This window comes from Aptenodytes patagonicus, chromosome 1, assembly GCF_965638725.1.
Source record: "Aptenodytes patagonicus chromosome 1, bAptPat1.pri.cur, whole genome shotgun sequence".
In the NCBI taxonomy this organism is placed as follows: domain Eukaryota; kingdom Metazoa; phylum Chordata; class Aves; order Sphenisciformes; family Spheniscidae; genus Aptenodytes; species Aptenodytes patagonicus.
In genome coordinates, this window is record NC_134949.1 from 95,965,913 (window position 1) to 95,993,417 (window position 27,505).

General features: G+C 36.5%; 1 protein-coding gene across 2 annotated transcripts in view; it reads right to left on the reverse strand.

Moving 5' to 3' along the window:
• Nucleotides 1-27,505, reverse strand: part of ABI3BP (ABI family member 3 binding protein) — a 166,269-nt gene that overhangs the window by 27,537 nt on the left and 111,227 nt on the right. For both annotated transcript variants that reach the window (XM_076349815.1, XM_076349805.1), the window contains 17 exons: nucleotides 27,332-27,406; nucleotides 25,761-25,808; nucleotides 24,836-24,910; nucleotides 23,965-24,039; nucleotides 22,602-22,676; nucleotides 21,850-21,924; nucleotides 20,249-20,323; nucleotides 19,509-19,583; nucleotides 18,954-19,028; nucleotides 17,254-17,328; nucleotides 16,696-16,770; nucleotides 15,487-15,552; nucleotides 15,102-15,176; nucleotides 9,529-9,624; nucleotides 4,632-4,742; nucleotides 1,791-1,874; nucleotides 555-623 (listed from right to left, as the gene is read on the reverse strand). In XM_076349815.1, coding sequence (XP_076205930.1) covers nucleotides 555-623; nucleotides 1,791-1,874; nucleotides 4,632-4,742; nucleotides 9,529-9,624; nucleotides 15,102-15,176; nucleotides 15,487-15,552; nucleotides 16,696-16,770; nucleotides 17,254-17,328; nucleotides 18,954-19,028; nucleotides 19,509-19,583; nucleotides 20,249-20,323; nucleotides 21,850-21,924; nucleotides 22,602-22,676; nucleotides 23,965-24,039; nucleotides 24,836-24,910; nucleotides 25,761-25,808; nucleotides 27,332-27,406 — 1,299 coding nt within the window. The remainder of the gene's footprint in view (nucleotides 1-554; nucleotides 624-1,790; nucleotides 1,875-4,631; nucleotides 4,743-9,528; nucleotides 9,625-15,101; nucleotides 15,177-15,486; nucleotides 15,553-16,695; nucleotides 16,771-17,253; nucleotides 17,329-18,953; nucleotides 19,029-19,508; nucleotides 19,584-20,248; nucleotides 20,324-21,849; nucleotides 21,925-22,601; nucleotides 22,677-23,964; nucleotides 24,040-24,835; nucleotides 24,911-25,760; nucleotides 25,809-27,331; nucleotides 27,407-27,505) is intronic.

The window sequence follows — 27,505 nt, forward strand, 5'->3', positions numbered from 1 at the left end:
CTTTTGGTACAAAAGCACTTCTTCCTGCCATCTCACCTTGCTAAACTCTCTAGATTACTGCAACAGCAAAAACTTGCCTACTTTATCATCTAGTCTAGTATATGTTACCATATTACTAGACTATCTGAATATGCACAGCATGGAATGAGAGGTGAGGCATATATGATGGGTAGATATCCCTTATGGTAAGGTGCACTGGTATTGGGGCAATACCTCTCCAGGTAGGCTTGCAAGCCCACAGGAAGATTTTCATTTGGTTTGGTGGAATGTGAACAGTGTGTAGTTGTACTACTGCTGGCATACATGAACAGCCACAACATGTTTGTGGGCAAGACGGTAAACTAGGAGGTGGTCGCAGGGAAGAAAGTAGAAGTAAAATTTAGTCAAGAATTTGCTGATGGTCTGCACTACAGCCCTTTCATCTGACACTAAAGTGAAACAGAATCAAATGAAGTTTTGGCCTTTGAATAACCAAACAAGATAATTTTGATGCAAGATAGGTCAGTCTTCATATATTCCCCTGAATAAAAATACCATAGCTAGTAAAATCCTACCTTGGTACCTTGGTTTGCCTGAAGAATCTGTTTCTGATGTAGGACTTGAGCTGAAGACAGTTGCATCAACTGTGGGAAACACAGTTATAATTTAATTTGCAATAAATACTAAGTTTCAGTGTTAGAACTGCAGCATTTCACAGTTCATTTGGCATTTTAAATCATGATAAAGCTCTTCCATGGTAGACCTTTGCTGCCAGATCTGTCTTTTCCTTTTAAGGACTCCTTTTGGCTGTGATGCTAAGTAAACCCCATACTTACCTTCTTGTATAAAGATAGCTATAATCAAAATGACAGACTTCGTGACTGCTGCTGGATTCAGTTCATGTAATACACGCAAAATGCTCTTTAGACCTTTTAAAAAGGATCTTTTTGCACTGTACTGGCTGTTTTGCTTGGAGCTTGGTTCATGTTCATAGAATATATAGCACTATTATGTTGGCACATGAACTTCTCTAAAAATAGCGACAAGGAAATCACAAATACACTGGTGAACAGAAATGTGCTAAAGCAGTCAGGATTCATGACACCAGCGTTGTGTTAAATAGCCACTATACTGAACACAATCTTCTCTTAGATGCAAATACTACAATGGACTTCAATGGACAAAACACAATATATTCACAACAAGCATTTTTAATAAATCTAGCAACCCATTCCTGTATGCCAGTTTGAGGAGATTTAGGTCTGAACTTGTAGTTAACTCCCAATTTTATAAAGGGCAAATTACCAACTAACCGCTATGTTTACCCTACTACATTTTTTTCTACTTAAATGATGGCACTTTGATCAGATAGCTAGGAGGATATCACAACCATGTTAAGCACCATCAGTCACTGTCAAATAATAATTTGAATTTATGTCCTGTGCAAAAAGAAATGTTCAGGAAAAGAAGTGCCTTATCTACTCCCTTCACAGACTTAAAGCAGTCACTGCATAGTATTGAAAGCCTACTAAGCATGTATTGATTTCTAGGAAGATGGAAGGGCCGTCATGTTCTCATTTACCAAGGTGTGTATCAGAAGACAGCCAGATGAACTCAGTCAAGTTAGAAAAGTCACAAAGTGGTATAAAGGAAATCAGAATCACCCCAGACAGAATACTTCTTATATTAAATATACAATGCATCAATATAGTTTAGGGAAGAGAAGCAAAAGGAAAGAAGGAAACCTTTATGTTCACGGAAAAAAAAAAAGAAGAAAAAAACTAAATCAGAACTGTCTGTAATATGCTTACCATAATACTCTGGAGTTGCAAAAGCTGTTGGCATCTTATATGACGTTCCTGTCCTCACAGGTGGTGTTGGTCCAGCGGGTTTAGCTATAGTGATGGAAGGAGGAACTTGTGGCAACAAGGCATTCACTATTTAAAAGAGTGAAACAGCTTTCTGATTTTCTAACAGAACTCAGATTTGTGACACCTGCTTCATGAAACAAGTACCTTCATTTAAACTATGATATTACCTCAAAACTTATACAACAGCTTCCAGTTGGATTTAGGAAAGTTCCAAATTGTCGTTATTGCCAATATAACCTACTCCTGAAACCCAGTAAGAAAATTCTTTGCTACTTGGAGATTGTCTTGGAGGACTTCAGTGAGCTAGAATATGACCTGGTTTAATGCACAGAACCATCCTACACAGACTGGTAAAAGGATGCAAAATGACCAGCACTGACTTTTGTGTTTCTCAAATAAAAGAGCACATTTCTTCATGAGTTGTAAGACAGAATAGCTGAAGTCAGCAACTGAAACTTGGTTTCTTCCCGCAAATATAGGTAAGGTCCTTTCATTTCTACTCTCAATACACCATATATATTAGCAAGGCTGGAGCTTGTACGATGATAAACACTGAGTCCTTCACTATGGTCTGCATTAAGAGTTTAACCACAGAACAGTACTGGAGCTTCCACTAAATGAAATTAAGATGCACTTCAAATGAAGGTAAGAAAAATGCAACCAAGTCCAACATTTTCAACATTACTAACACTACCTGACCCAAGGGAAAAAGCCTTCTTTCTGAACTGACCTGTTCTGTAGTAGGCACCATAAGTTTGGACAGAAACTGATTGATAGAGGCAATATTATCTCCCATAATTAAATAGCTATTTTAAACATTATTTTAGATTATGTGACACTGCTTTTACTCCTCAGCTGTTATCACCTAATAAAGAAAACAGGTTTCTAAGAGGCAAGCAATCCATGGTAAAGGATGTCTCGAGTGTTTTCAAATAGCTGTAAAAGACAAGAACCACATTCACAAAACATGCAGATACTCCCAGATAACCACTGCATGACTCTAAAATCTCAACCCCAAAAAAGTCAAGAACTACATAATGTAGTTACCTTCCCTGCATACATGACACAGAAGAACATGATGACTGAAGGCAGAACTCTGGTGAACCAAGTTTAAAATAACAAAAATCCCTACCTGCCATTAATTTCCTTAATAAAGTGGAAATTTATTAAGATTCTCACTGGAGTCCAGTTTCACAAAATTTCTGGAACTCTCTTGTTTCCTTTTTTTCCATTCAAGGGACTTCTAATGTCTGCATAGAAACCTTCCCATAATACTCATCCACTGGATGAGTAAGAAAGATGCAAGTAAGGAATTAATCACAGTATTAATGAGAAAGAGAAACAGGACAGAATTATGAAAGGGAAAATCCAACAAGAACATTGAGGCAAATTTTTCCTGTTAGTACTGTGGAACAGTCTCTCCAGGGAATCAAAAGAAACTCAATTATGATGTTTAAAACTAAGCTGGATAAAACACTAGGAAACACAGAAAAAGGAGAGTCTGCTACTGGCCCCACCAGGAAGAACCAGATCATCTAACCAATTTATTCCATCTTGAATGCCTAGGAAGGTATGGTAACTGCTGACTACCACATAACCTGGCCTCTAGTGTACGGAAAAAGGGTGAAATTTCAAAACACTGGTAAATGAATTAGACACTTAATGGAGAAAATTAGCATAGACCCCATTACAAGGAAAAGAAAATGTATCAGGTCAACATTTTTTTATGCTACAGCTTAAGACTGACAATGTCTTATGTTCTGTTGTAGCTATTACTAAGGAAACACCACCAATCAACAGCAAGTACAGACACAACATTTCTATCTTGGCTCTGCTGTTAAGTAAATATACAGCTTGTTTCATCCAGCTTGGAGATTCTTGCTTCTAATCTGCCGCACAAAATACTAAAGAATTATTTAAGCCTTTAGTGCCTTAAGAGCACACAAAGCCCCAGATGAAACAAACCAAAAAAAGCCAACAGGAAATACAGCAGAGCCAAGACCTTTATATTTCCAGTGAACTACAGAGAGTAATATGAAGAGGGAAGCATTTCTCATGATGCTAAGCATAATGAGATGATAGTTTCTGACTACCTGGAATAACATTAGCCTAAGGATTCTTCTACAGAATCCACAGACAAAACATACATAAGGATACTGAATATCAGCTTCAGGATAAAATTAAAATAAAATAGGAAATGTGAAAGTTTCTGTGTGCTCTTATACTGATACTGAGAAGCAGGAATAATGTAGCATAGGAATGAAGCTAAACTCTTTGCACATGAAATAACTCAGCTCACTCTACCTCCCAGTGCAGTTAGTTTTCTGGGTGCCTATTAGCATCGTACAATTTGCAGTGGTTAATGGATGTGCCATATATATGAGACAGAATTTCTTTACAAATAACCAGTTGAGAGTATGCATTGAAGCATAACATTCAATATCTCCCATCTGACATGCACATTAAGTAACTGCAAATGCTATTAGTAGACATGAAATGTTCTTAAGGTTGATTTTCTTAAAGGATGACTTGCATTATGCTATTTTGCTTTCAGCTCCCTAGGGATGATTTTGACGTAACTAGGTTAGGAAAACAAAAGGAAAACAGAGTTTATGTATGAAGACAAAAGACACAAGGCCTGTATGTTCCAGAAGACTAGTGTCTATAGATATCACAGATTAAAGAAAAAGAATCTATGCTATAAAATTCTGCTATACACGCTAATCAGTTCAGTATTGTCTCACACATAATAAAATACTTATGCTGAAAAGGCTGAGATACCTGGACTCCCTGGTTTACCAGTCACGGTGTTTGGAGGCAGAGGTTTTCTTCGCATTTGTGTAGGCTTGACAGGAGGTATAGGAGGATGCTGAGGGCCAGGTGATGTAGTTACTGAATGACATTACAAGACAGTGTAATTAATTATTTAACCTCAAGTTCCATAAAATCAGAAACCCATTACAAGTTATATTCTGACTTCTCAAACAATGTTTCATGTCTGATTTAGTATCAAAAGCAGAGAGATGAGGTTAGGAGCTGAAATGAGTTGTATTTTCAGCCTTAAATTCTTTGGGAAGTGTGTGCCATGGAGTTTTAAACCAAGCTTACACTGAAAAAATGTAGCTCCTTTGGGATTTTGTACAAGTGTTTCAGTGATTCATTTTCTGTGGAGTTACTCATTTCTGTCAACAGTAATTTTTTGGCAGCCAACAGGATACTTCTTCCCACAATAAACACCACCTCAGTGTACTTGGAAACATCTTCAGTACCCTATTCACAAAATTTCTGATCTTCTCTAACTGATAAGACTGGTCACCCTCAGCTTGAAGCAAAAGATGTAGCAAAAGGGAAGTTGTCATTAGGGACACTTCATCCTATGCCGTTCAAAAGCGAAAAATGAAAAAAGTCATTGTCACTTCATGCACTGACATTAGACTAGAGACAGTTATTGTGTTAGAAACTTCTGAAGCACCCAACTAGGTTATTTCAATGTGCAGTTCCAGCCAATACCTATTAAATTTATCTGGTAAGGTCCTTTGACAGTGAGCTCTGAAAGGAGAACCTAAGCCTCTTAATTCATACTTACAAAACATTTTACTGTATTTTCCAGGCAATTATAAAGGATTTTATTATGCAAAGGAAAGGCAAAGGAAAAGATTTTTCTTCCACTATTCACCTCTGCACTTCTTTCCTTAAGAAAAAAACATGAGATATGTGCAACACATTTATGTAACAAAAGACTTTTTGAACCTAACAGGGGAAAATCCTCAAGGGTAATATAATTCTTCTAATGCTGCCAATGTCAACAAATATGCAAGTTTCCTGATACTGAGTTACTGGCTACACAGACTATCTCGGGCCCTACATATCAGACCTTAGTTTACCCTATAAATAGAGTGACTGTGGGCAAGAAGGGAGCAGATCCAAAGACTCATTTGGGAGAGCCTTTTTAGAAATACTTACAATATACAAACAGGAACATCTCCATCTTTCTCTGTTCCCTTCTCCTTTTGGACTTTTGCAGTCACTTGTAAACCACATTTTTTTTAAATCCCTCAGATCAAGACAGGAAATAATGCTCTATCTAATTCAGGAAGATGTAATGGTTTTGAAAATAGCATTTGTAGGTTTCATATTCATTCTTAATCCTCAGATGGAGATGAAAAAAATATGCCTAAAGGCCTGAAAAAGGCTAATAAATTTTTGTATATATAAGTCATCATACTCTAGATACTACTACATGGTAGTATCCATGATTAATTTCCCCCTGCCCATATTTAGGGAATAGGATTGTCCGAGATATTTATGGGGTGAAAACATGCAAGTATTGACTTATCAGTGGTTTCTATTGTATCTTCTGAACAACACAACCGCAACAGTTACATGCAAGCCAAAACATCACATTCAGTGGGCTGTGTCACAGTCCAATCTACTACACTGCATTCTGGAAAAACAAGAACCCCTACTCTTCCCTTCTACTACTTCCACAATGATTTGGGTGATGGTCTATGATGCTACCAAATCTAATTAACAATGTGTGGAGACTGAGCTTGTAAATTAGGACACACAATAGAATTTAGGGATTTTGTGATAGCGTAGATTCTTGCGAGGACAGCAGCATGGTGAACTATTAGGATTTATTTAATCTCAGGGGTTCTTTGTGGACAGGGAATGTATTTCCTTGACTCTGTCACTCTTCATGAAAAAGGAGGATGTGTATCCTTTTAGGACAGACTCTTAACACATCAAGATTAATTCTTGTGTGCTGTAACCTATGTTTTTCATTTCTCATAAGTAGCGTAAATATAAATTTTTCAGTTAACACACACTAAGTTTTCAGAAAAAGTAAATGTATTTAAAAGCAAAGTCAAATACTGGCTAACATAGCAATATCTGATTAATCAGCCTCACCTCTTTCCCTGGTAAGATCATGGAACAGATCCTCCTGGAAGCTATGTCAAGGCATATGGATGACGGGGAGGTGATTAGAGACAGCCAACATGGCTTCACAAGGGCAAATCGTGCCTGACTAATCTGGTAGCCTTCTACGATGGAGTGACTGTGTTGGTGGATAAGGGAAGAGCAACTGATGTCATCTATCTTGACTTCTGCAAGGCCTCTGACACAGTCACACACAACAACCTTGTTGCTAAATTGGAGAGATACTGGTTTGATGGATGGACTATTCGATGGAAAAGGAATTGGCTAGACAGCCCCATATAAAGACTTGCCGTCAATGGCTCTATGTCAAAATGTAGATCAGTAAAAAGTAGTGGCCCTCAGGGGTCCGTACTGGGACCAGTACTGTTCAATATCTTTACTGGTGATATAGACAGTGGGATTGAGTGCACCCTCAGCAAGTTTGCGGATAACAGTAAGCTGAGTGGTGCAGTTGATATGCTTGAGGGAAGGGATGCCATCAAGAGGGACCCTGACAGGCTGGAGAAGTGGGCCAACGCAAACCTCATGAAGTTCAACAAGGCCAAGTGATAGGTCCTGCACCTGGGTTGGGGCAGCCACCACTCTCAGTACAGGCTAGGTGACAGATGGATTCAGAACAACCCTGCAGAAAAGTACTTGGGGATATTGGTAGATGAAAAAATAGATATAAGCCAGCGATGTGCGCTTACAGCCCAGAAAGCCAATTGTATCCTGGCCTGCATCAAAAGAAGTGTGGCCAGCAGGTTGAGGGAGGCGATTCTCCCTCTCTACTCTGCTCTTGTGAGACCTCATCTGGAGTACTGCATCCAGTTCTGGGGTCTCCAGTAGAAGAAAGACACGGACCTGTCAGAGCGGGTCCAGAAGAGGGCCACAAAAACGATCAGAGGGCTGGAACATCTCTCCTATGAAGAAAGTCTGAGAGAGTTGGGGTTGTTTAGCCTGGAGAAGAGAAGGCTCCGGGGAGACCTTATTGCAACATTCAGTGTTTAAAGGGGGCTTATAAGAGAAATGGAGGCAGATTTTTTTACCAGGGCCTGGAGTGATAGGACAAGAGCTAATAGTTTTAAACTAAAAGAGGGTAGATTCAGATTAAATACAAGGAAGAAATTCTTTACTATTAGGGTGGTGAGACACTGAAACAGGTTGCCCAGAGAAGCTGTGGGTGCCCCCTCTCTGGACGTGTTCAAGGTCAGGCTGGACGGGGCTTTGAGCAACCTGATCTAGTGAAAGATGTCCCTGCCCACGGCAGAGGGGGTTGGACTAGATGACCTTTAGAGGTTCCTTCCAACCCAAACCATTCTATGATTCTATGATTCTATAATTCTGAATTTTGATATACATATTAAGGCCTCATGAGGACAGCTGAGATCACAGAAGTATACATGAAAATTACGAAACAGTAGTAGCTAATTTCACAACCATACGCAACTGTCTTGTATGACTACAGTTCCAAGGTATTGGCTTACTTCAAAGCTCTAAAAGCTTGACTTCAAACGTCTAATGTCATAAGATGAGTAAAAGCAGAAGTAGATATTCCTTCAAATCTATGTGCATAAAAAACTTCCAATCTCTGCAAATCACAAGCTGGATTTACTTAAGTACACACCACTGCCTGGCATTCAGTAACAAAAAATGCAGAGCGCCATCCTTGTTTTCAGTTTACACTACCAATAATATATCACGCCAGACTTAATCTTTGCAATGTACAATCTTCAGATTGAATAAACTTTAAAAAGATAAAACATCAGAACTCAGCTGTCAAGATAGGCTCTTGTATTTGTGCAGGTAAATTAGGTGCAAAGGAAATTCAGCAGGGATTAGGAGCAAACAGCAGTTTATAAATTAGTTAGAGGCATATCTTTGTATCTGTGTTTTTAAAACTAATAACATGTTTTCAAAGGAAAACCTAACTAAAAAGAGCAGCTGCAGCTGAATAGTAAACCCAAGGGTAAAACCAAAAAGATTTTATTTTCAGTCAGTTTTTATGCCAGTAAAAAAACACAGCTAAGCCAAGCTCTATTGGTTATGCTTATGAAATAAAGACATTCTCTACATGTAAGGGTGCTTACATCTTTGTATGTATATGTATGTGGCATACAAACACACTCTATGCTACAACTTTTCATTTGAAACAGAAAATTTCTAAGAAGCTGACTAGAAAAAAGTGAAATACAAAAAGTCTATTTTTGAAGGCCTATTTGGGGAAGCTTTTTCAGTAAAAATATTTTGATTGTTTTGAAAATATGATTGCAAGACTTGCAAGAAAAGTAAAACTGACAAGCCTGGTACAGCATGTGAAAAAACCTGTAACCTTATTTATTCCACATTGGTATTTTGCTTCAAGCCTAATGTTCTAATTTTCCCAACAATCCTAATATTCAACAAAACTCTCTCATAAATGGGAGGAAAATTTGTTTATGCATTCACCTTATTCTCCCTTGCTATGTAGAAACTATTAGTATGAAAAAAAATCAGTGCTGTTTGATCATTACGATACAACACTGGTGGTGGTAATTTTTAATATATGGCATATGTTAGTGACTAAGTAGTGACCATGAAAAATTCTTGGTTTTATCTCTTTTAGTAGCATCCTGAAGCCAAGAGAAGGTGTATTGATAAGGATGACTAAGAATTATTTTCTCTTCTTAGTGGAGCTGCTTTTTGTGTAGGAAAGGTAGTGCTTTTATTTTTCATAACTGTTAAAATTTGCTATATTTTCTTCTTTTATTAACCTTACCAGAAATTGGCTTTTCCCAGGTATCACTATATTCCAAAGTTTTTTCCACATCCATGCCAATTTGTCTGGCAATATCCTCAGGTGTATATACATCATCTGTGAAACAAAGGAAATGAAATAAGTATCTACAGTGTAGTACCAAGTCATGGAATACTTGTATATTGCCTATGTTCAAACTCTAGCTAACATTAAGTGCGAAACTGGCATATACCGCCCACCTATGTTTTTACTGATAACTGAGTGATATCCGTTATCTTCCTATTCAAGTAAATAGAAAATGATCTGGGTCTAGAGACTCTGCAATTTAATTTTAAACATTCCTTGAAAAAAGTATATTTGGAAAGAGAGAATTAATAAGATTAAGAGATAACAGATTAATTAAACCAAGATTATATGTGGAAAGATGAGTACAGAGAACATTTATTTTTTCAGTATACAGAATAAAATGTCTATTGATTCTTGCAAAGGGCAAAGTTCTCCTTCTCCCCAAAATAAGATCTTCTGTTATCCTCCATATTGAATGGCTATAGCAATTCTGAACCAAACATATACCATATTTGGAGTACTGGAGGCAAAGTGTACATAAAATTCAGTTTGTATATAAAAGAAAGTCCTACTTAAAAGTTATATAAACACATTCTTAAAAAACCTGAAGTAAATGGCATTAAAAAGATCAACACAACTACTCCTGGTACAGAACAACTGTTTCACATGCTGATATTTATAGGACAGCCAAACTGTTAAATTAATAAGCTTTCCCTACACAAAATAAGTACATTTACTTTACAAAAACTCTATATATGGTAGAGTGAGAAGATGCATTGCAATTTCATCATGTTTGTGGAAAAAAGAAAAAAAGAAATCACTCTTTCTCATGATATAAGAAAAAAACCCCTGAAAGTTAATGTATTTAAAAAAAAAATCTCAAAATTAAATTAATTATCAAATTCCAACCCTATTCCAACATGATCTAAACATTTTAACCAAAGATTTCATAGGTTTATAATCTGGTGCTCAGTTTGTTTTGAGATTAAACTAGTATTTTAACAGCACGAAGCAGATAATTTTTCAATTGTTTTACTATTTGGCCATTCTTGCTAGGCATACCTTAGGAATCCACAGTCCATAGTATGGACGCATTAAATGATTTACCTAATATTAAAGTAATGAGACTTGTAGTAAGCTGGGAACAGGACGTCGGTCACCTGGCCCCTATGACTAAAATTTCTGAATACATCATGTGGTTTTATACAACTGCAATTTGTCTTCAGGTAACTAAAGTGGTTAATTAGATCTTCAGATATACAAAGTGCCAGAGTACTAATCAATGTTTCATGTGAATGGTGTTCGAGGAAGAAGATGCATTAGAAGACCAGCACCAGCTTTAAAAAGAAAAATAATCTTGTACACCACAGGTCACAGTCAGAGTATATTTAGTTTCTTAGCTTCATCTCACAACAAACACATCCACAAAATGTAGTGGCACATTGACTAAATCACACTAAATCACTCATGTATCCGTTACAAGTCTAATTTAGTTTTGCATCTTACAGTGTCTACAGAAAAGCCTACCTCTATCCTGCTCCTTACAATCTAATTTAGAATCACAATCTTTTCTGAGTTATATCAGCTAGGAATGAACAAAATATTGTATACGTTCTAGATGGAAGTAGTAATTTTTCTTTTTTTTTTTTCAGAAACCTGCACTGCTGTTCTGCCATTAGTAAAGTAGTAACAAAAAATAAGTCAAAGTTTCAGGGAAAAAGCTGATCAAACTAAAACACTTCCCTGTTGACAAAATCTCCTTTTTGAATGTTTCTATGCACTTTAAAGTTACATAAAAGTTTGTTTGTGTTTTCACACAAGGTACCTGCGCTATCAAACAGCTTGCTGTATTTATCATAGCATTTGCCTCATGCTAGCTAATGTAACTTGCTTATTAGAAGCATTTTGACTTACCACATTAATCCAAACTTTTAACAGAACTGAGAATAGATGTATTACTTGCATGTGTGTTTGTGTCTTCTTTTACTTCTATCTTTTTTTCCTGGAAATATTCATGGGGTCTGGAACATCTTAAAACTAACCACTGCATCTTTAATAGCAGGAATACCATTAGAAGGGTGGATCATTTTAAGGGAAGAACTGGAAAAAGTGCCCTTGATAAAACAAACTGAAATACCTTCATACTCAAGTTCCTCTAGAACTTGGCTATACACCCACAGTTTCAAAAATAAAAAGAAAATAGAACACAAAGTTAATGGCCACTATAATGAAAACCAACTCTCTCTCTCTTTCACAAGGGAAATGGAAACATTGCTCAAATTTTGTTTGCTGGAGGTCATCTGGAAGCTTAATAGATCAGGAGCAGTTTTTAAATGGTTAGGATTAAATAAAAAAAATAACAGTAAGATAAGTTACATACACTAAGACAAATATGAAAAGCATCTCAATAAAATGAAATTCTATAGAAAATGGCTAAAACATGGTAGAAAACTGAAAGGAAAATTAGTCATGAGGAGGCAATCCCTGCCTCTTTCCCACGGTCAAGTTTACCACCTGGCACTACAGCTAGCCAGGAGACTGAAAAGCCTGCCAGGAAACCAGCCACAATCCCATGTGCTGCCGCTGGAAAAAACAAATTCCACTGCTTATCATCCGGGCCCTGCAGCTGCCAAGCACACTCTGCACGGGGTGAAACATCTTTGCACTAAAGCTAATGAGCACAATCAGGAGGAAGAACTGGAGTACATACAACAGCAGTGCCAGCCCAGCAAGGAATTAAAAGACCAAACTGGTCTTCAGACAACAGAGTATCCATGGCTCTTCAGTAAATGTGGTCTTCTTCAGAGAAAGAAAAAATGACGTAATGTCTAGAGGTAAGCCTGAAAACATATTGTTCCTTACAGTCCAATTAAGGATTCTGATCAGCTTAGATCAGAAGTTAAGGATTCTGATAAGCTAACCACAGAAATAACATATCATTTTCATAATGGAGGAAATAAACTTCCCCACCCCCAAAAATCATCCAGGAATCTTAAAATGTTATCATTTCTCTAAGGTATCACCTACTGAAAAAGAAACTTCTTTGTCTTTGCTCAGCTGGTAAGATTTAGGGTTCCAGGTTAGTAGAGTTCTCTTTTCTAAGTCTCTTCTGCAGACTTAGGAATTCTGTTCGCAATACATAATTGCACATTGCTTGGGAGAGATATAGAAGATTTAATTGATTATCTGAACTCTCTTGTTGTGCAAAATGATTTTTGTGAGCACAGCCATCCTTACAGGCTCAGACACTGCATTTGCCACAATACTGTGACGTACCTGCTTTACAGAAGGCTTGCGATTTCACTTACTGATCATCAAGAAAAGTACAGACTGAAAAGTTGCGAAAAGCTGCAGTCCTCTCTCAACATGTCGTGAACATACAAAATTCATTGGTGATTTCTCTACACTTCTGAGAAGAAAGGTGCAGACTCACAGAAAGATATCAATGAGCTGCTATGTCAGCAGGGTTGGAAGCATAAAGAAATGGACAGTAGATAATAAATGCCAGCTCTTCCTTAGTACTTTGGACACCAAGTTCAACCTAATGGGCTCACTTGGCAGGACACAAAATCGAGGTAACAGACATCTTCAGGACATTTCTTTAACTTAGAGAAAAAAGACTTACGTAACTGAGCAATGGAAAATATTACTAGGAGTATCATTTTCCAGAAGAATTCTAAAAGAAGGTACTTATTTGCCTGTGAGTACACATAACATGCATGGCAAGGTAATAGTCTTGTGACGATTTTTGACATCATCTACCACAACGAAACTCTAGTTCTTCCTGGTAACTGGCACTACTATAAAGACATAGAAATAATGACGACTAGTGGGCACTCCAACAGGGACATTTAAAATAGGGTTGCTTAAAACAATACTTTAGCAGTCACCTAAAACAGCATTAAGCACAATAAACTACATTTAACAATTTACATGTCTACTATTACGTTTATACTGCTGATTTACTTAGCATGCATTCTTTTTTTTGTTCTTTTTAATCTACAGATACCCCTGCCAAGGTTACTACTATATGGGAGAAAGGAAAAGCTTAATATACTAACATAATTGTGAATTTGTGTATAATTTCATAATGTGATTTAAAAGCCACCTACCCCTGGAGACCTGTGTGCATTCTGCCTATTTTGGTAAACAGACATTAGAAAGCTCACTTATAAGCAGACTGCCAACACAAGCGGAGAACAAAACTTTCTGACCCACAACTACTGCCATTGGTCATTTAATACTGTAACTGTCTCTGATGTCCTGGAATTTGATGGGCTCATTTCATTTACCAGAAGGACTATGAAGGGTCAAAGAGCATGTACCTCCAGTGAAGGCATCCACTCTGTATGTAATACAGAAGAGCATGTCATGTTCTAATCAGGCTATTTTTAATTCAATTTAAATATACAACCATCTCTTCTGAGGTTTTGCCATTTCTAAAAACATGGTGGGTTTCTCGAAATTATGTACAGGAATGAGTAGCTCAAGCCATCCTAAGGTCAACAACAGGTATTAAATGCCAAAGATACTTTGGAAATCCCAGTGCAGAGAAACATTACACAGACAAAAAAAGGAATGTGTAGAGTAGATGGTATATTACTCAGGTTATCCTAACCTAGCTAGCACAGAGCAATAGTATGGGACAATAGCACTGTTAGTAGTGGGTGAACAGCCAAAAGTTTGCTTTTAATATGTGTTTTTTTTATTTATTTATATTATTTATTATTTTAAACTTGCATCATTGATGAAGAATCCCAAAATTCTGTATTTAATTAACCAATGGCTGCATTAAAAAAACCAACAGTATTTGTATTGACATAATAAGTTAATGTTTTATTAAAATAATGTTGTCAGTGCTAATTCATAATGAATCCATATTTTTTCATTTGATTGGATGGAAAAATCAAGTACCATTGAAAAAGGATAAATTATTTTTCCCCCAACCAAACCAGTGTTTCGAATAAACCTTTGTAGTTAAGGATGTATGTTATCCGTGTGTGTAAGGATGTGTAAATTGAAGTGACAGTTCTCACCCTCTATCATCCACCATCTTAGAACTTTCTTGGTGCTGAAGTATTCAAGCCTGAATACCGCATAGTTCTGGTACTGCATATTCTGAACATGAGTAGGTCTGACATGAACACACAACGTGCATAGCTAGTAGCTAGCAAGATACCTGGCTTGAAGGCTTTCCTACCAAGCCTTCTGACTTGAACAACTGGGTAACCCTTTTCAACAAAGTGTTTTCCAGTAATTATTCTGGACCTATCATCTAGAAAACATCAGTAAACAGTAGCCGCATAATAATCTATCTGTAAGTTTACACGGACTGAGTGTCAATATAATTTCATAATGACACTGAGGAGTTATACAGCATGACCAGTAGCAGCAATTACATACAGTACTCTGAGGAATTAACTTCTATAATCAAACACAATGAAATATTTTGCAGGACTCAAGATGATATGAGGAAGCCATATTCTTGTCTTTTACTGATAGGAAAACCCCAGAAACTGCAGCTGTACCTGTTGTTGGCACAATCCACTTTGGCAGTCCAAGTGCTTTTGTTCTAGCTGGTGCTAGTGTGGTTTTACTAAGAGCTGTGAGAGAGTTTAAGAAGAAAAAAGAAAACGAAGAAAAAAGAAAAAAAGTTCCATGAGAAGAAAACCCAACAGACACTTATGTGATGCCAACAATTCCACATTAGAGAAGAAAAAGTAACACTTGCTGTGATGACACACACAGTTTGGTTTCTTTTTTTCTGATTTGGAAAGGCTTTATCTCTAGACTGATTAATTGAAAGAAAAATAGCCTTTTTTCCCAGCAACACTTAAAATTCCACTGAGAATAGGTGAAATTAATTAATTAATTAATCTCCTCCCCATCCCAAACTGAATAAACAATTATTACCAGGTCTGGTCTGTGATTTACCAGGTGGCTTTGGTCTTGCAGAAGTGAGACGTGTTTTATGAGGTGCTAAAAGAAATAAGGTTCAGTTTAAATGTTAGTGTAAAAGCAACACCAATAGTGCAGTGTGATTTGCCAGAAAAAAGGTCCATGCACCAATGAGATACAGCAAAATGGACATATGAGAATTCTATGAGTTCCAATCCAAAATGCACGTTGAAAATGCTAGTTTCTTTAGTGGTCAGATGACTCCATCATGCAGTCTGACCAGTTACATTCATGTTTAGGTTTAGGAAAAGATATAAAATATTTACAGCCAGTTACCCAACTGTATATGGATACAGAGTTAGCTCTGCAAGGTATCCATGGCCTTAAGACATTTAATTAGGTTCTGTAAAAAACAAACAAACAAACAAACAAACAAACCTCAAAATAAAACACCAAACTGCCCCCCCCCCCCCTTCAAATATTCAGATAAGGACATGAAACATTAAAACATTGCCGAGAAAACAACTGGAAGCATTCAATGCAGACACTGTGTAGGGCTGCTGAAGCACAGTGTCATCATCGAGGTTAAAGTCAGAAGCCTTCAACCTTTTCTTATTGTTGCCTTTCACTTGCCAAATAATTTTGATATTTTAGTTGTAACAGAATCTGTATGAATTACACTGAAAGCTGAAAGCATAAGCAGTAGTCACTGTCATCTCGTGCCAAATTATCAACGCCTGTAACTCCCAATTTTTAAATAAATAGAGCTAGATATTTGATATTCAAATCTAATTCTATCCACAACACTTAATCCAGCCTCTCTGAAGTGTCAGAGAAAATACTTATGCAGGAAAGAACATATTAATCATTTTTGACATTTACATTTAGGAAAAGTTTTACAGATTTAGATTTAGTATTTTATAAGGAAAAAGGTGGAAGCCTGTTACGTTTATGTTTGCAACACCATACATCTAAGGATCCAATACACAGCACTAATACTGTTTAAAAGCTTCATATCATCCTTGAGGCAATACTGATTAAACCTTGATTTTCAGAGCAATGAACAAAAAACATTTGATAAGGGGAAAAATAAGTTTTCATGTTACATATTTGAAATAGTTTTAAAGGTAATGATGAACAGATCATTAAACCTTAAGCCGTACTGATTTTACTTAAGATCTACAGACTCTCAATACAAGAACTTAAGAAAATCCTAAAAATTACCTGTATTAAACCATGGAATTTCAGTTGCTAGAGCAGTTTTGGTCTTGGGTGAAATCTGGTAAGTTTCATTGGGAACTGAAAGTGGAGATATTATTGCTTATCAAATGCAAATGATTTCCTTTTAAACATAAGACACCACAGGTGGAAGGGAAATTCAAACTGTCTTTGTGCAGACCATAAACAAAAAGAGTCAGTGCTAGAAACCTGGCTGAAAATCATGCTCTTATACAGATAAAAGACTTTTCAAGACTGGGAAGATATATATCATTAGTAAGTCAGACAAAAGAAGAAAAGATGATCAGGTACTGCCTTTTTATACGACTCCTCACCCTTGTACATGAAATACTTATTTCTAGAAAGAATTACATGAAAGAAAAAATGGCTGGAAAATTAAAACCAGCAACATTTTGTACATGCACTGGAATGTGACTAACAAATGAACACGATATAAAGATATATTAAGGTATTTCTGTTAATTAAAGTGTAAGTTTACTCATATAGCAAAAGCAGAGAAAGTAAAGTTTTATGAAAAATAAACTGACATAATAGTCTCATTACCCAAAGTCATTTTGGACCCATCAACAACATGAACTGTTATAAGGTTAATTGATCCCAGGTGTGTTGCCCTTGGAGCTACAAGAAATAAAACATTGTCTGTGAGAAGTGAAATTAAAGAAGTTGGGTTCATTAAGGATCTGTGTCCTTTGTTTCCTAAAAACGTCTACAACTGCTACACATCCTCCACACATCTGCTAAGACAATTTTAACAGACATGAGACAGACACATGTTCTGATTAGTCTGGATGTATTTTCATGATGACAGCCAGACAGCGCAACTATTCTGCCAGGCCCCCACCAACTTCAGAACAAATGCCCTAAAGGTGGAGTTCTGACAGTCTTTGGTCTTTCTCACACTGGGTATATTAATTTTCATTTCCCTAAAAAATTTCTAAAAGCCTGTAGTAATGCATTTATCTTTCAGACGTTCTTCCCTCACTCAAATTTGATTGAATTTAGTGAAAGATATCTAAGTTACTGGATGAAAAGGAGAGACTGACAGGCAGAGGCACACACTACATGTCTCTGTCTTTCAGAAATAAGGTTAAAATATGGAAGCTGTAAAGTAACCTACTTACTAGCATAAAGGGCAGTGGCTAAATAGTGCCATGTGTTTTTAACAACTTTCCTAACAGTCATTTATTTTGCATATATATCATCATAATGATTTAAAATTTAAAAGGAAAAGAATAAACCTATAAATTCTGTTTTCTAAAATTCTTTGCCTAAAACTAACTTTGTAGTGGTACCAAAACATGGCACTTGTTAACTACAACATGGTTGGAAATAGCTCTTATTCAGCTGAGACTTAGCATCTAACTTGGTTACTTAACAGGAAGCCTTTCAGAATAAGGCCTTTAGAAAATAAATCTTTTTTCTGGACTATTCAGTTTGATTTTCATAGTAATATATATGTACAGTTCTTGAATTAACAGGGTCCCTGCTTAAATTCTTTTTGGCTAGAAGTCTAAGGGAAAAAAGGTGGGGAACAGTAAAACCATTCATTAACCTATTTATGTAAAACTAAAATATTATCAGTTTGGAGGTTAGATCAGAGATTAAGAAAGATTAGGAGCTGCTCTTTCTTATAATCATGTTGTCACTCCTCCCCTAACAATTTTTTTTCCCTGTAACCTTCCTATCTAGTAGTTTTTATGGAAATAGTTCACACCCAGGGTAAAGCTGAGGTATCATCATCTTTCATTATAACTATGCACCCCTAAATCTACTGTAGTTACTGCAAAAATCACTGATAGGAAGAAGGTACCTATACTCTTAGCATCTAACTATCTTGGACTGAGATTCTGTAACCCAAGTTTCAAAAGTGCTTGAGAAATTGAAGCAAATTTATTTAGGGTAATAAAATCCCCCCAAAGAAAAGAACTTATTGAAGCTGGTTACAGCAGTATATTTTTATTAAAATTAATAGAATTCCTCACATTTTAATGGCTACTACCCACCAATTCAACAAACAAATGTTAAAAAACCCAACCACCTTAACTTCTGCTCTCCATGGAAATTGATGCAATTCTTGGGCATTCTCTTTGATATAATTTATTAACATACTCTGAGCTGAACAATGATACTAATTTCTGTCTACATATCATGCATGTCACATAACTGCAGGACTAAATGAGAGCAGAAAGTGTCACTAAGGCAGTGACACAATAACACTTTTAATGTTACAAACTTTAAATTACCAGATTTAGTCTGTGGTACTTCTGGCCCGACAGATGTTTTGGGTTTGGAAGGAATAAGCAGTGTTTCTTTTGGAGCTGAAAGAAAAGGAAAAATATTATTATTGTATTCTTCAGGAGTCACGATCCAATGCCATATTTAGCCCACAGAAAATTTATGCCTCGAATGCCTGAAAAAGAGACAATAACAATTCCATGGCTTTCTGGAACCTGAAACAAAATGACTACCCAAAACACAGAAAAGTTCTAGCACTGTGCTGTAGGATAAGTTGAGTTAGTGGCTAAAATTCTTGCTCTAAAAGAAAAATTAGACCACTGCATTTGGTTGGAAATCTCACAAATACAGGCTTCTGACCAGACATGAGCTGTCGGCTAGTTCTGCTTTACTTCTAGGATAGAACTGAGACTCATCTGTATTAAGAAACACATGTGTGTAAGCAGAATGAAGGATAGTGGAATGATGTTACACAAAATACCTCACCAGAGCATGTTCTCTGGAAATTTCTCCACTGAAAAATAAAAAATACCTGCATCTTAACTTTAAGGAAACTTATTTACCCATTGTTGCCCTTGAATGCTCAGTGGTAGTAGAAGATTTTGTAATAATTGGTTGTGGAGTTGTCTGATGTATTGCTGTTAAGGAGAAAATGTGAAGAATCTTAGAATATTAAACTGTAATAGAAACAAAGTGGCATTTGCACTATTTCAAAAACTTTCAAAATACTCCAAACTAAAGTGTAGCAGAATATCTTAAAAATCAACTGCTGACAGATATCATTATCTTTCTATTAACTTCTCCTATACATTTCTTATACAGCAAAAATGGGAAGAGACACAGCCCCCATAACTATTTTTAAGACTACTTGTGTTTCTGTTAAGCACACAATGTCAGTTGCTAACTGTACAAGCACATTGCAAAGGAGTTCTATTGCATTGTATGGATTTAAAAAAAAAAAACAACGCTCACAGAGAAGCATCTCTGATTACCAGGAAGTAATCAGAGAGAACTCAGCCTATCTAGCCACTAAAATTTGTTAACACGCACATTTACCACATTTTAGTCATCATTTGCTATATGTAATAGAAAGGTGGAAAAACATTTTTTATGCTATACTACAAATCCTACTATTATTTTCAGTGTAGTTTTGGCATATTTTGGACTGACTGACTTAAGTGTAATGCATTTGTTTCAGCACAAAACCAGCTATGAATAATTCTGATAAAAAGCACAAAACCCGAGGCTAAGGGAAAGAATGATTAAACACAAACACACAAAATTAAAAGAATGACTCCATTACCAGGTTTGGTGTGTGGCACTCTTGGTTTTTCAGATGTTTTTGGTTTGGCATGAATGAACTGTTTTTCAGTTGGAGCTGAAATAAAAACAAACAGCACCCAGAACAATAATTGAAAAAACACACTGCTTTCATAGTACACAAGGAACATAAGTACAATCTGATCTGTAATAAGGCAAATTATGTAAGGGTAAAGCTGAAAATCAGTCAGTTGGAATTCCTGCAAAGAAAGGAAAAGAAATTAAATGGCCGCTGACACAGACAGACTTCCCCAAAATTATATACAGATTTGTAGCTTTGGATGAAGCAGTGAAGAATATAGTCACGAACAGCATATAGTAAAGTAACAGGACAAAAATAGACAGTAGTAGCCTACACCTTCCACATCTGCCATACATGAGTATCTGAGGACAGGATCTATTTTTCAGTGGATGCTTCATATCAGACTTGATTTATAAATTAACTTCTTTGTTCTTATGTGGGAACTGTTCAATCTTGTTATATTCATACTATTCAGTTAAAAATTCTTGCCATGTAGGAATCATTTACTGGAAAAGGTTATCTTAGCACTTGCTAGTCTGTGATGCACACCAATGTGAGAGGTCCTCAAAATACCTGCCTTAGCCTGTGCATTCTTCATCCCCATTGCTCTGAAGAACCATTTTCTGCATACGAATATTGCATCAGGTAGCCCCAGATGTGTATGACAGGGCACATAAACTTCATAAAGCTATATAAAGAGATATCCAATGATACTAAACCTAAGTATCAATGCATACAGGGAATATGTCTTAAAATAGAAACATGATGAAAAGCATTTTTCATTTCCTATTCCTCAAAAAGAAAAAAACATGGTTCGAAGATTATTAAAAGGCTATTAATACTTCATTAATGATACCATTTCATTCTCAGAAAATCATGGTCAATGTCTATCTCTGAAACTGGGGACAGAGAACTAATTAGTAACAAAGACTGCTCAAGCAATACTCCTGCTGTCCAATACTGCTTAGATTCATTGACTGTTATTTGGTCCACATCTGACATTTAAGTTAAGAAGAAAGAATCCTCAGCTAATGTTTCAGATATTTCAGCAAGTTTTCCCAACACAGATGACTAGAAGTTAGCAGAGAAGGTGGCTTTAAGAACTAATATTTGATTTGGAGGGTCACGTAGCTGGTCTGTTTCAGTACATGTTATGCTATAGTTGATACCTTATCATTTTCTTGCAATTTTCTTCTGTAAAATTATACCATGAGGAGTGAAGCAGAAGAGTATTTTAGGATGACAGCATCCATACCTCAGATGCAGCAATTATAGGAATCACTACCTGTTAAATAAAGTCCCCTTTTACTGGAAAATATATAACATCTGAAGGAATTACATCATCCTGACTGGAAAGGCTAGAAGACAAGGAAAAGAACCTTCAAAAGTAAATGAGTTCATGCATTATTACCCTTATCAAGACCAAAGAGCAAGCAAGTATCTAGAAGCAGAGCAAAACTTCATTATTAGTTTTTAATATCATGTAATGAGCTCGCTCTAAGAATATCTTCTCTAACAAGAATGGAAAATAGAGTAATTATTTATGAAATACACATGATTACCCAATGTTGCCTTTGATCTTTCAGGAATATGAGGAATCATAGTAGTATCTGGTTCATGGAAGGTTGGAATGATTTCTGTTGGAAAAAATGTTGATAAATGCTCAGAATAATGAAGAGACTCTCCCTTTCCCTCCCGCCCCTTAAAAAAAACTTTCAGCACTATACTATATACACCAGGAAAGGGATGTTTTAAAACAGCAATGAGCATTTACCCTCAGAGATTTATGGTTACAAAGGGTTCAATTTTTTGTTTGTTTTTAACATCTAGATACTTAAAAAACAACAATAACAACCCTTCAGTGAAACCACTGATTATCTGATACAGGTCAGCCAGATTCATGATGGGGAGTCTCCTAATTGAAATACAACTGAAGGGAAGCCTCAGTCTAATCTGGATGAAAATGTGTATAATAAAGGAAAAGCACTGCAACAGCTTTAAGAGGCTTCTCTCATAAACATGGTGCAAAAAACTGACATGTGTTGCTCAGATACAAGCTGTGAAAAACTTTTCACCATTGATTTAAACATACAGGTCACTACTGTTTCTTCTTCTGGTAATATCGACATAATATAAAAAAAAAAAATCTTAAACTGTTGTAGCTTCCATCAGTGGTATGACTTAACTGCAGCATTGCAGAGGTTTCTTAAGCTACAGTGATACCCAGGTAACAGCAAGTGTACTGTTGACAACTCCCCCCACTGCCCGCCCTGAAAGCAGTTGCTCAATTATCAACCGCAGCTTGACAATTTACCAGGCTTGCTGTGTGGAGCATCTGGGATGGGAGCTGCTTTAGGTTTAAAGGGAGTATGTTGTGGTTCTCTAGGAGCTGAAAGAAAAGACCTGTTTTAAGGGTTTATACTCTTCAGAAATTAGACAGGTTTATTGCACAGGCACTGCATGCCTCGTGCTTGCAAAGAAAAACAAGATCCTTACATGACAGACTGGAAAACTGAGTGTCAGATACATACAAGAATTTAAAGAGAAAAGAAAATAATGAATGAAAACATGGCTGGAAAATTGATCAAGTAAGCAAAATCTGGAGTCAAGCAACAAAAACTGAAAGAACACAGACAACTATAGTGGACATGTTTCCATATGTATTTCAGAGCTCATAACTGCAATACCCATTGTATGCTTGTCTCCTACAAGTGTCAAAAGAATTACAATGTGTGTGAGAGTGAAAGAAATTTTCTGTGAAGACAACAGAACAGCAGGGAATCTTTCAATACCTGGAACAGAGTAGAATTAAGTTCAATAAGTAGAAAAGAAAACAAATCAAAACCACAAACAGATGATGTGAAAAACAGACTAATGATATATAATCTTTGATCCAAGGAGCAGCAGGGAAAAAATAATGATGACTAGCCCAAGGTAACATCTTTACCTGTTGCTGTCTTTGGTTGTTCAACTGTAAATGTAGTAGGTGCCAAGACTTCATAAGAACAAGAACGTACAGAGAATTAGCAATAAGTACAAGCAAAAGGGTAAAAATACTCCCTTTTACATGACTAATTTCTTTTCAAATTGGAACACGTACTTGAATTTGTTCTTTTCTTTTTTTAAATTATTTATTGGTGGAATTAGTGGATATGCACTCACTCAAAACGAAGGTTCAACTGATGCTTTCAGAACCATCAGGAGTTACAGAGGTTTGGCAGTTCACTAGTATGTAAATCCCTATTAAGTATATTTTTAAGGGTCAAATTCCATTACCAGGGTACACAAACATATGAGTGGTTTGAGTTACAGATATTTGGAGTCATACACGAAGGCCCTAAAATATGTTTTTCTCTAAGCATCTTTTGATAGGCACAGAAGAGAGGCAATTTCTTCCAAGAACATTCTTATCATGTATGTATGTTGTCTACCCTGCTATGCAGATTTTTCATCAGTGATAGCTGTCATGGGGCTGAAAAGCATATACAACTCATCAAAACTCAGCCATTAAAAATACAAATCAGCTCTATCTTCCTTTAAACACGCATTTAATGATCATTAGAAAATCTATTTGTTTTTAATATGAAGAGATGTTAACCAACACTTGATTCATTGAGGAAAGACCGCCCAAAAGAAACCCCGAATATTCAAGCACAACAAAACAACAATGTATTTACCAGGTTTTGTGTGTGGTACATCTGGACTTGGTGATGCTCTGGGCTTGGAAGAGACTCGCCGACTTTCTTTTGGACCTGTGAAGATGAGCAAAGTTTTGAATCTGTTATTGAGGATGATGATTCAACATAAGTTCTTTTGATTTTCCTGACAGGAGGTTCATTTTCTGCAAAGAATTTTTTAGGAAGTATTTCTTCCATTTGAAAATAATCACAAAGAGATCTCCTGTCAATGCAATCAATATTACGTTAGGGCAGAGACTAAAGACAAAGTGACTGTTACAGTGCAGTGTTGGATTAACTCTCCAATCCTCTCAGCTCTATCAAACAGAGCTTTCTAAAGAGTAAACTGTTGTAGTTCTAACAGTTCCCCTAGTCGTGCTATTCAAGTGTTTCATATTCCAAAAATCTGCTGCTCATTTAAATCAACTTTGCATTAAAAAATAATCTCCAGCAAAGCAGTCAGAGCAGAAGAAACATGGAAATTTACCACTAATTTTCAAATGGACAGAACTATTTCCAAAGTTTTGGGAACAGGAAAGTACTGTGATTTTACATTTGTAAATGAGTAACTACAAAATACAAACACCTCTGTCACATTGTATGGAAATTAAGACACAAATTTTCCTATGTGCAAGGGCTCAAGATGAGTGTTAACCCCCACATCCCTACCATTATACAAGTTATTGACATGTATAAATATCTAGCTGATTAACTTGTTCCATGACAGCTATATAGCAAAATTTGATTATGTCATTAAAACACAACATATTTAAAAAGTATCTGTGTACCTTCAGAGAACTCATCTATTTTGACAATTTTCAAACTGATAAAAACTTTCATGCACTAAAGGGCAAAATATTGATAAGCTTACTTGCTCTAGTTGGAGGAACACGTGGACTGGGTGATGTTTTAGGTTTGGAAGGCCCATGACGTGTATCTTTAGGAGCTGAAAGAAACAAACTGGGTTACACTGTACTAAAATTTTCCAAGGTATCAGTGTCCACTACCACACATAACAGTCAACAAAAACAGAGCAAAGATTTGAACCAAAGATATTCTATGGAAGTGATGCAAAAGAGAAGGTTTTTTTGGAACAAAATCAGGCTATACAGAAAAGAAATAATCTTCTGTGACAGAAGCATGTGACAGAATTACTGGTTCTATTTAAGAAGAAGACTTAAAAAAATAAAAAAAGAAGAAAACAAAGTAAGTAGCTTCAAATACAAAGGCACCACTGCTCTGTAATGGAGGTTGTACTGGAATGATTCGCAGTACCAGATTCAAATGATAAAAATGCCTTAGTCAAATGGATCTGCCTCAAGAAATCATATGACCCAAAGATCACTGAAGTTATTCTGTTCTGACAGTGGAATTAAGGTTTGAGTGAAACAGAACTATTTTTCAGACCTCTATGAAGGACTGAATTTCATTTAGTAAAACTGGAGGGGAAGGGAAGCAGAGAACGAAAACTTGCAGCATGCAACTCTGCTCACCCAAACCATATGACTAACTAGAACAGTTCCACCTCTACAGTATGACTACGATCCTGTTCTGATCTACCCTCTGCCTCTTATCATTAAATATTGAAGGAAATTGCCCTATGTTTTGTGCATAACAACTTGAAAGGCACAAGGATCCTCCTCAATTGTTTTGTAGAAAATAAGAGACAGAGAATCTTGACTTAAATTATTAAGGCACATACAAAGAAAAGTGACAAATTTTTGCAGGCCTATGCTTAATGATTTGCGTTGAAGAGGAAAGACAACATGACTATTCAAGTAAGAAAGTATCATTACCTATTGTTGACTTTGGTTTCTCAGTTCTAAACGTAATTGGTTCCAGAACTGCATTAGAGTGATAAAAACCAAAAACAAGTATTACCGAGAACAATCAAAACATTACAATCACTACTTCCACAATGACCATACCATCCTTGCTACAGCCAATGACAGATGGTCACTCCTTCTTGAAACTCAATACATGTCAGAGTATTATGTTGCTCAGAATTGCCTCCAGTTCTAGGCAATAGCTCTAATACAGAACAGAGCCCAAATATAAATCTGAAGCTTTTGTAATACACCACAAAGAAATTGTGGGTGGTTTTTCACCTTCAACTTTGTACACTTTCCTGACTTATTTCAAGGTTTTGATTCAAACAATAGGCACAGACTTACAAAAAGGAACCTTAGTTGTCATCTTTCTGCCCATTTGTCCAACAGCACCATCTAATACTACTTATACCTTGGATACCCGTACTGGGTCTGGCTGAGATGGAGTTTATTTTCTTCATAGCAGCCCCTCTGGTACTCTGTTTTAGATTCGTGACCAAGACAGTGTTGATAACACAGCAATGTTTTAGCTATTGCTGAATAGTGCTTGTTACAGAATCAAGGACTTCTTTGTTTTTCACTCTGCCCCCAAGCAAGTAGGCTGGGGGTGGGCAAGATGCTAGGAGGGGGACACAGCCGGGCCAGCTGAACCAAGTTGACCAAAGGCATATTCCACCTCATATAATGTCATGCTTAGCAACAAAACTGGGGGGTAGTGTTTCCAAAGGACCCATTGCTCCTAGACTGGTGTTGGTCTGCTAGTGGGATGTGGTGAGTGGTTGCCGTTATATCACTTGGTTTTTTCCCATCTTTTTATCCTTCACTTGTTAAACTGTCTTTATCTTGAACTACGATTTTTTTTCTCTCTTTTGCGCTTCTGATTCTTTCCCCCTACCCATTGTGGGGTGGAATGAGCAGGTGGCTAGCGGGTGCTTGGTTGCTGGCCGGGGTCAACCCACCACAGTACCTCATGCAATTGCTAGTGTGAGTTGTATAACTTTCTTCCTCCATCCTTAATTAGCCCGCAGTTGTATATTGCTCTATACCAAGCTGTGTAAACAATGTTATAGAAAGTATTACATGTTCTTAAATCTCTGAACAACATAAGGGCTCTGCAAAAGTGAACTGAAAAGTATAAATGAATGATTGTGCCTGGGAAAGAAAAAACAAGTACACAATTTGAGAAATACAGAAAAAGACCCTTCCTCTTTGCAATGACACCCCTCCTTTTCACCTTCACTTTCCCAAAACCCAAGCAAATTCACACAGAAAAGACCTATTTTCACTGACAGCTGCACAGAAAATGCCCACTGTTGCAGTGACTTAAAATGTAAAAAAGAACTGAAGATAGAGATATTAAACTTACCAGGTTGCTTATAAATTCCACATGTCATGACATGTGATACTGGATTTTATCCCTCAAGGAATGCTCCAACATTTATGCCCAAGGGATACATATAAATCTGAAGCTCCACTGATCACGGTAGCATTCATAAAACACATATCAGTATGATAAGATAAAGAAACAACGTACTTACCAGGTTTGGTTTGTGGAACCTCTGAGCTTGGTGATGTTCTAGGTTTGGAGGGAACACGCTGTGTTTCTTTTGGAACTGAAATAAAAAAAAAAATGCAACTATTAAAGTCTTTCAAGAACTGAGACTGACAGAAGGCATAATATTAAAAAAGAACACATGCCTTTGGGACCCTCT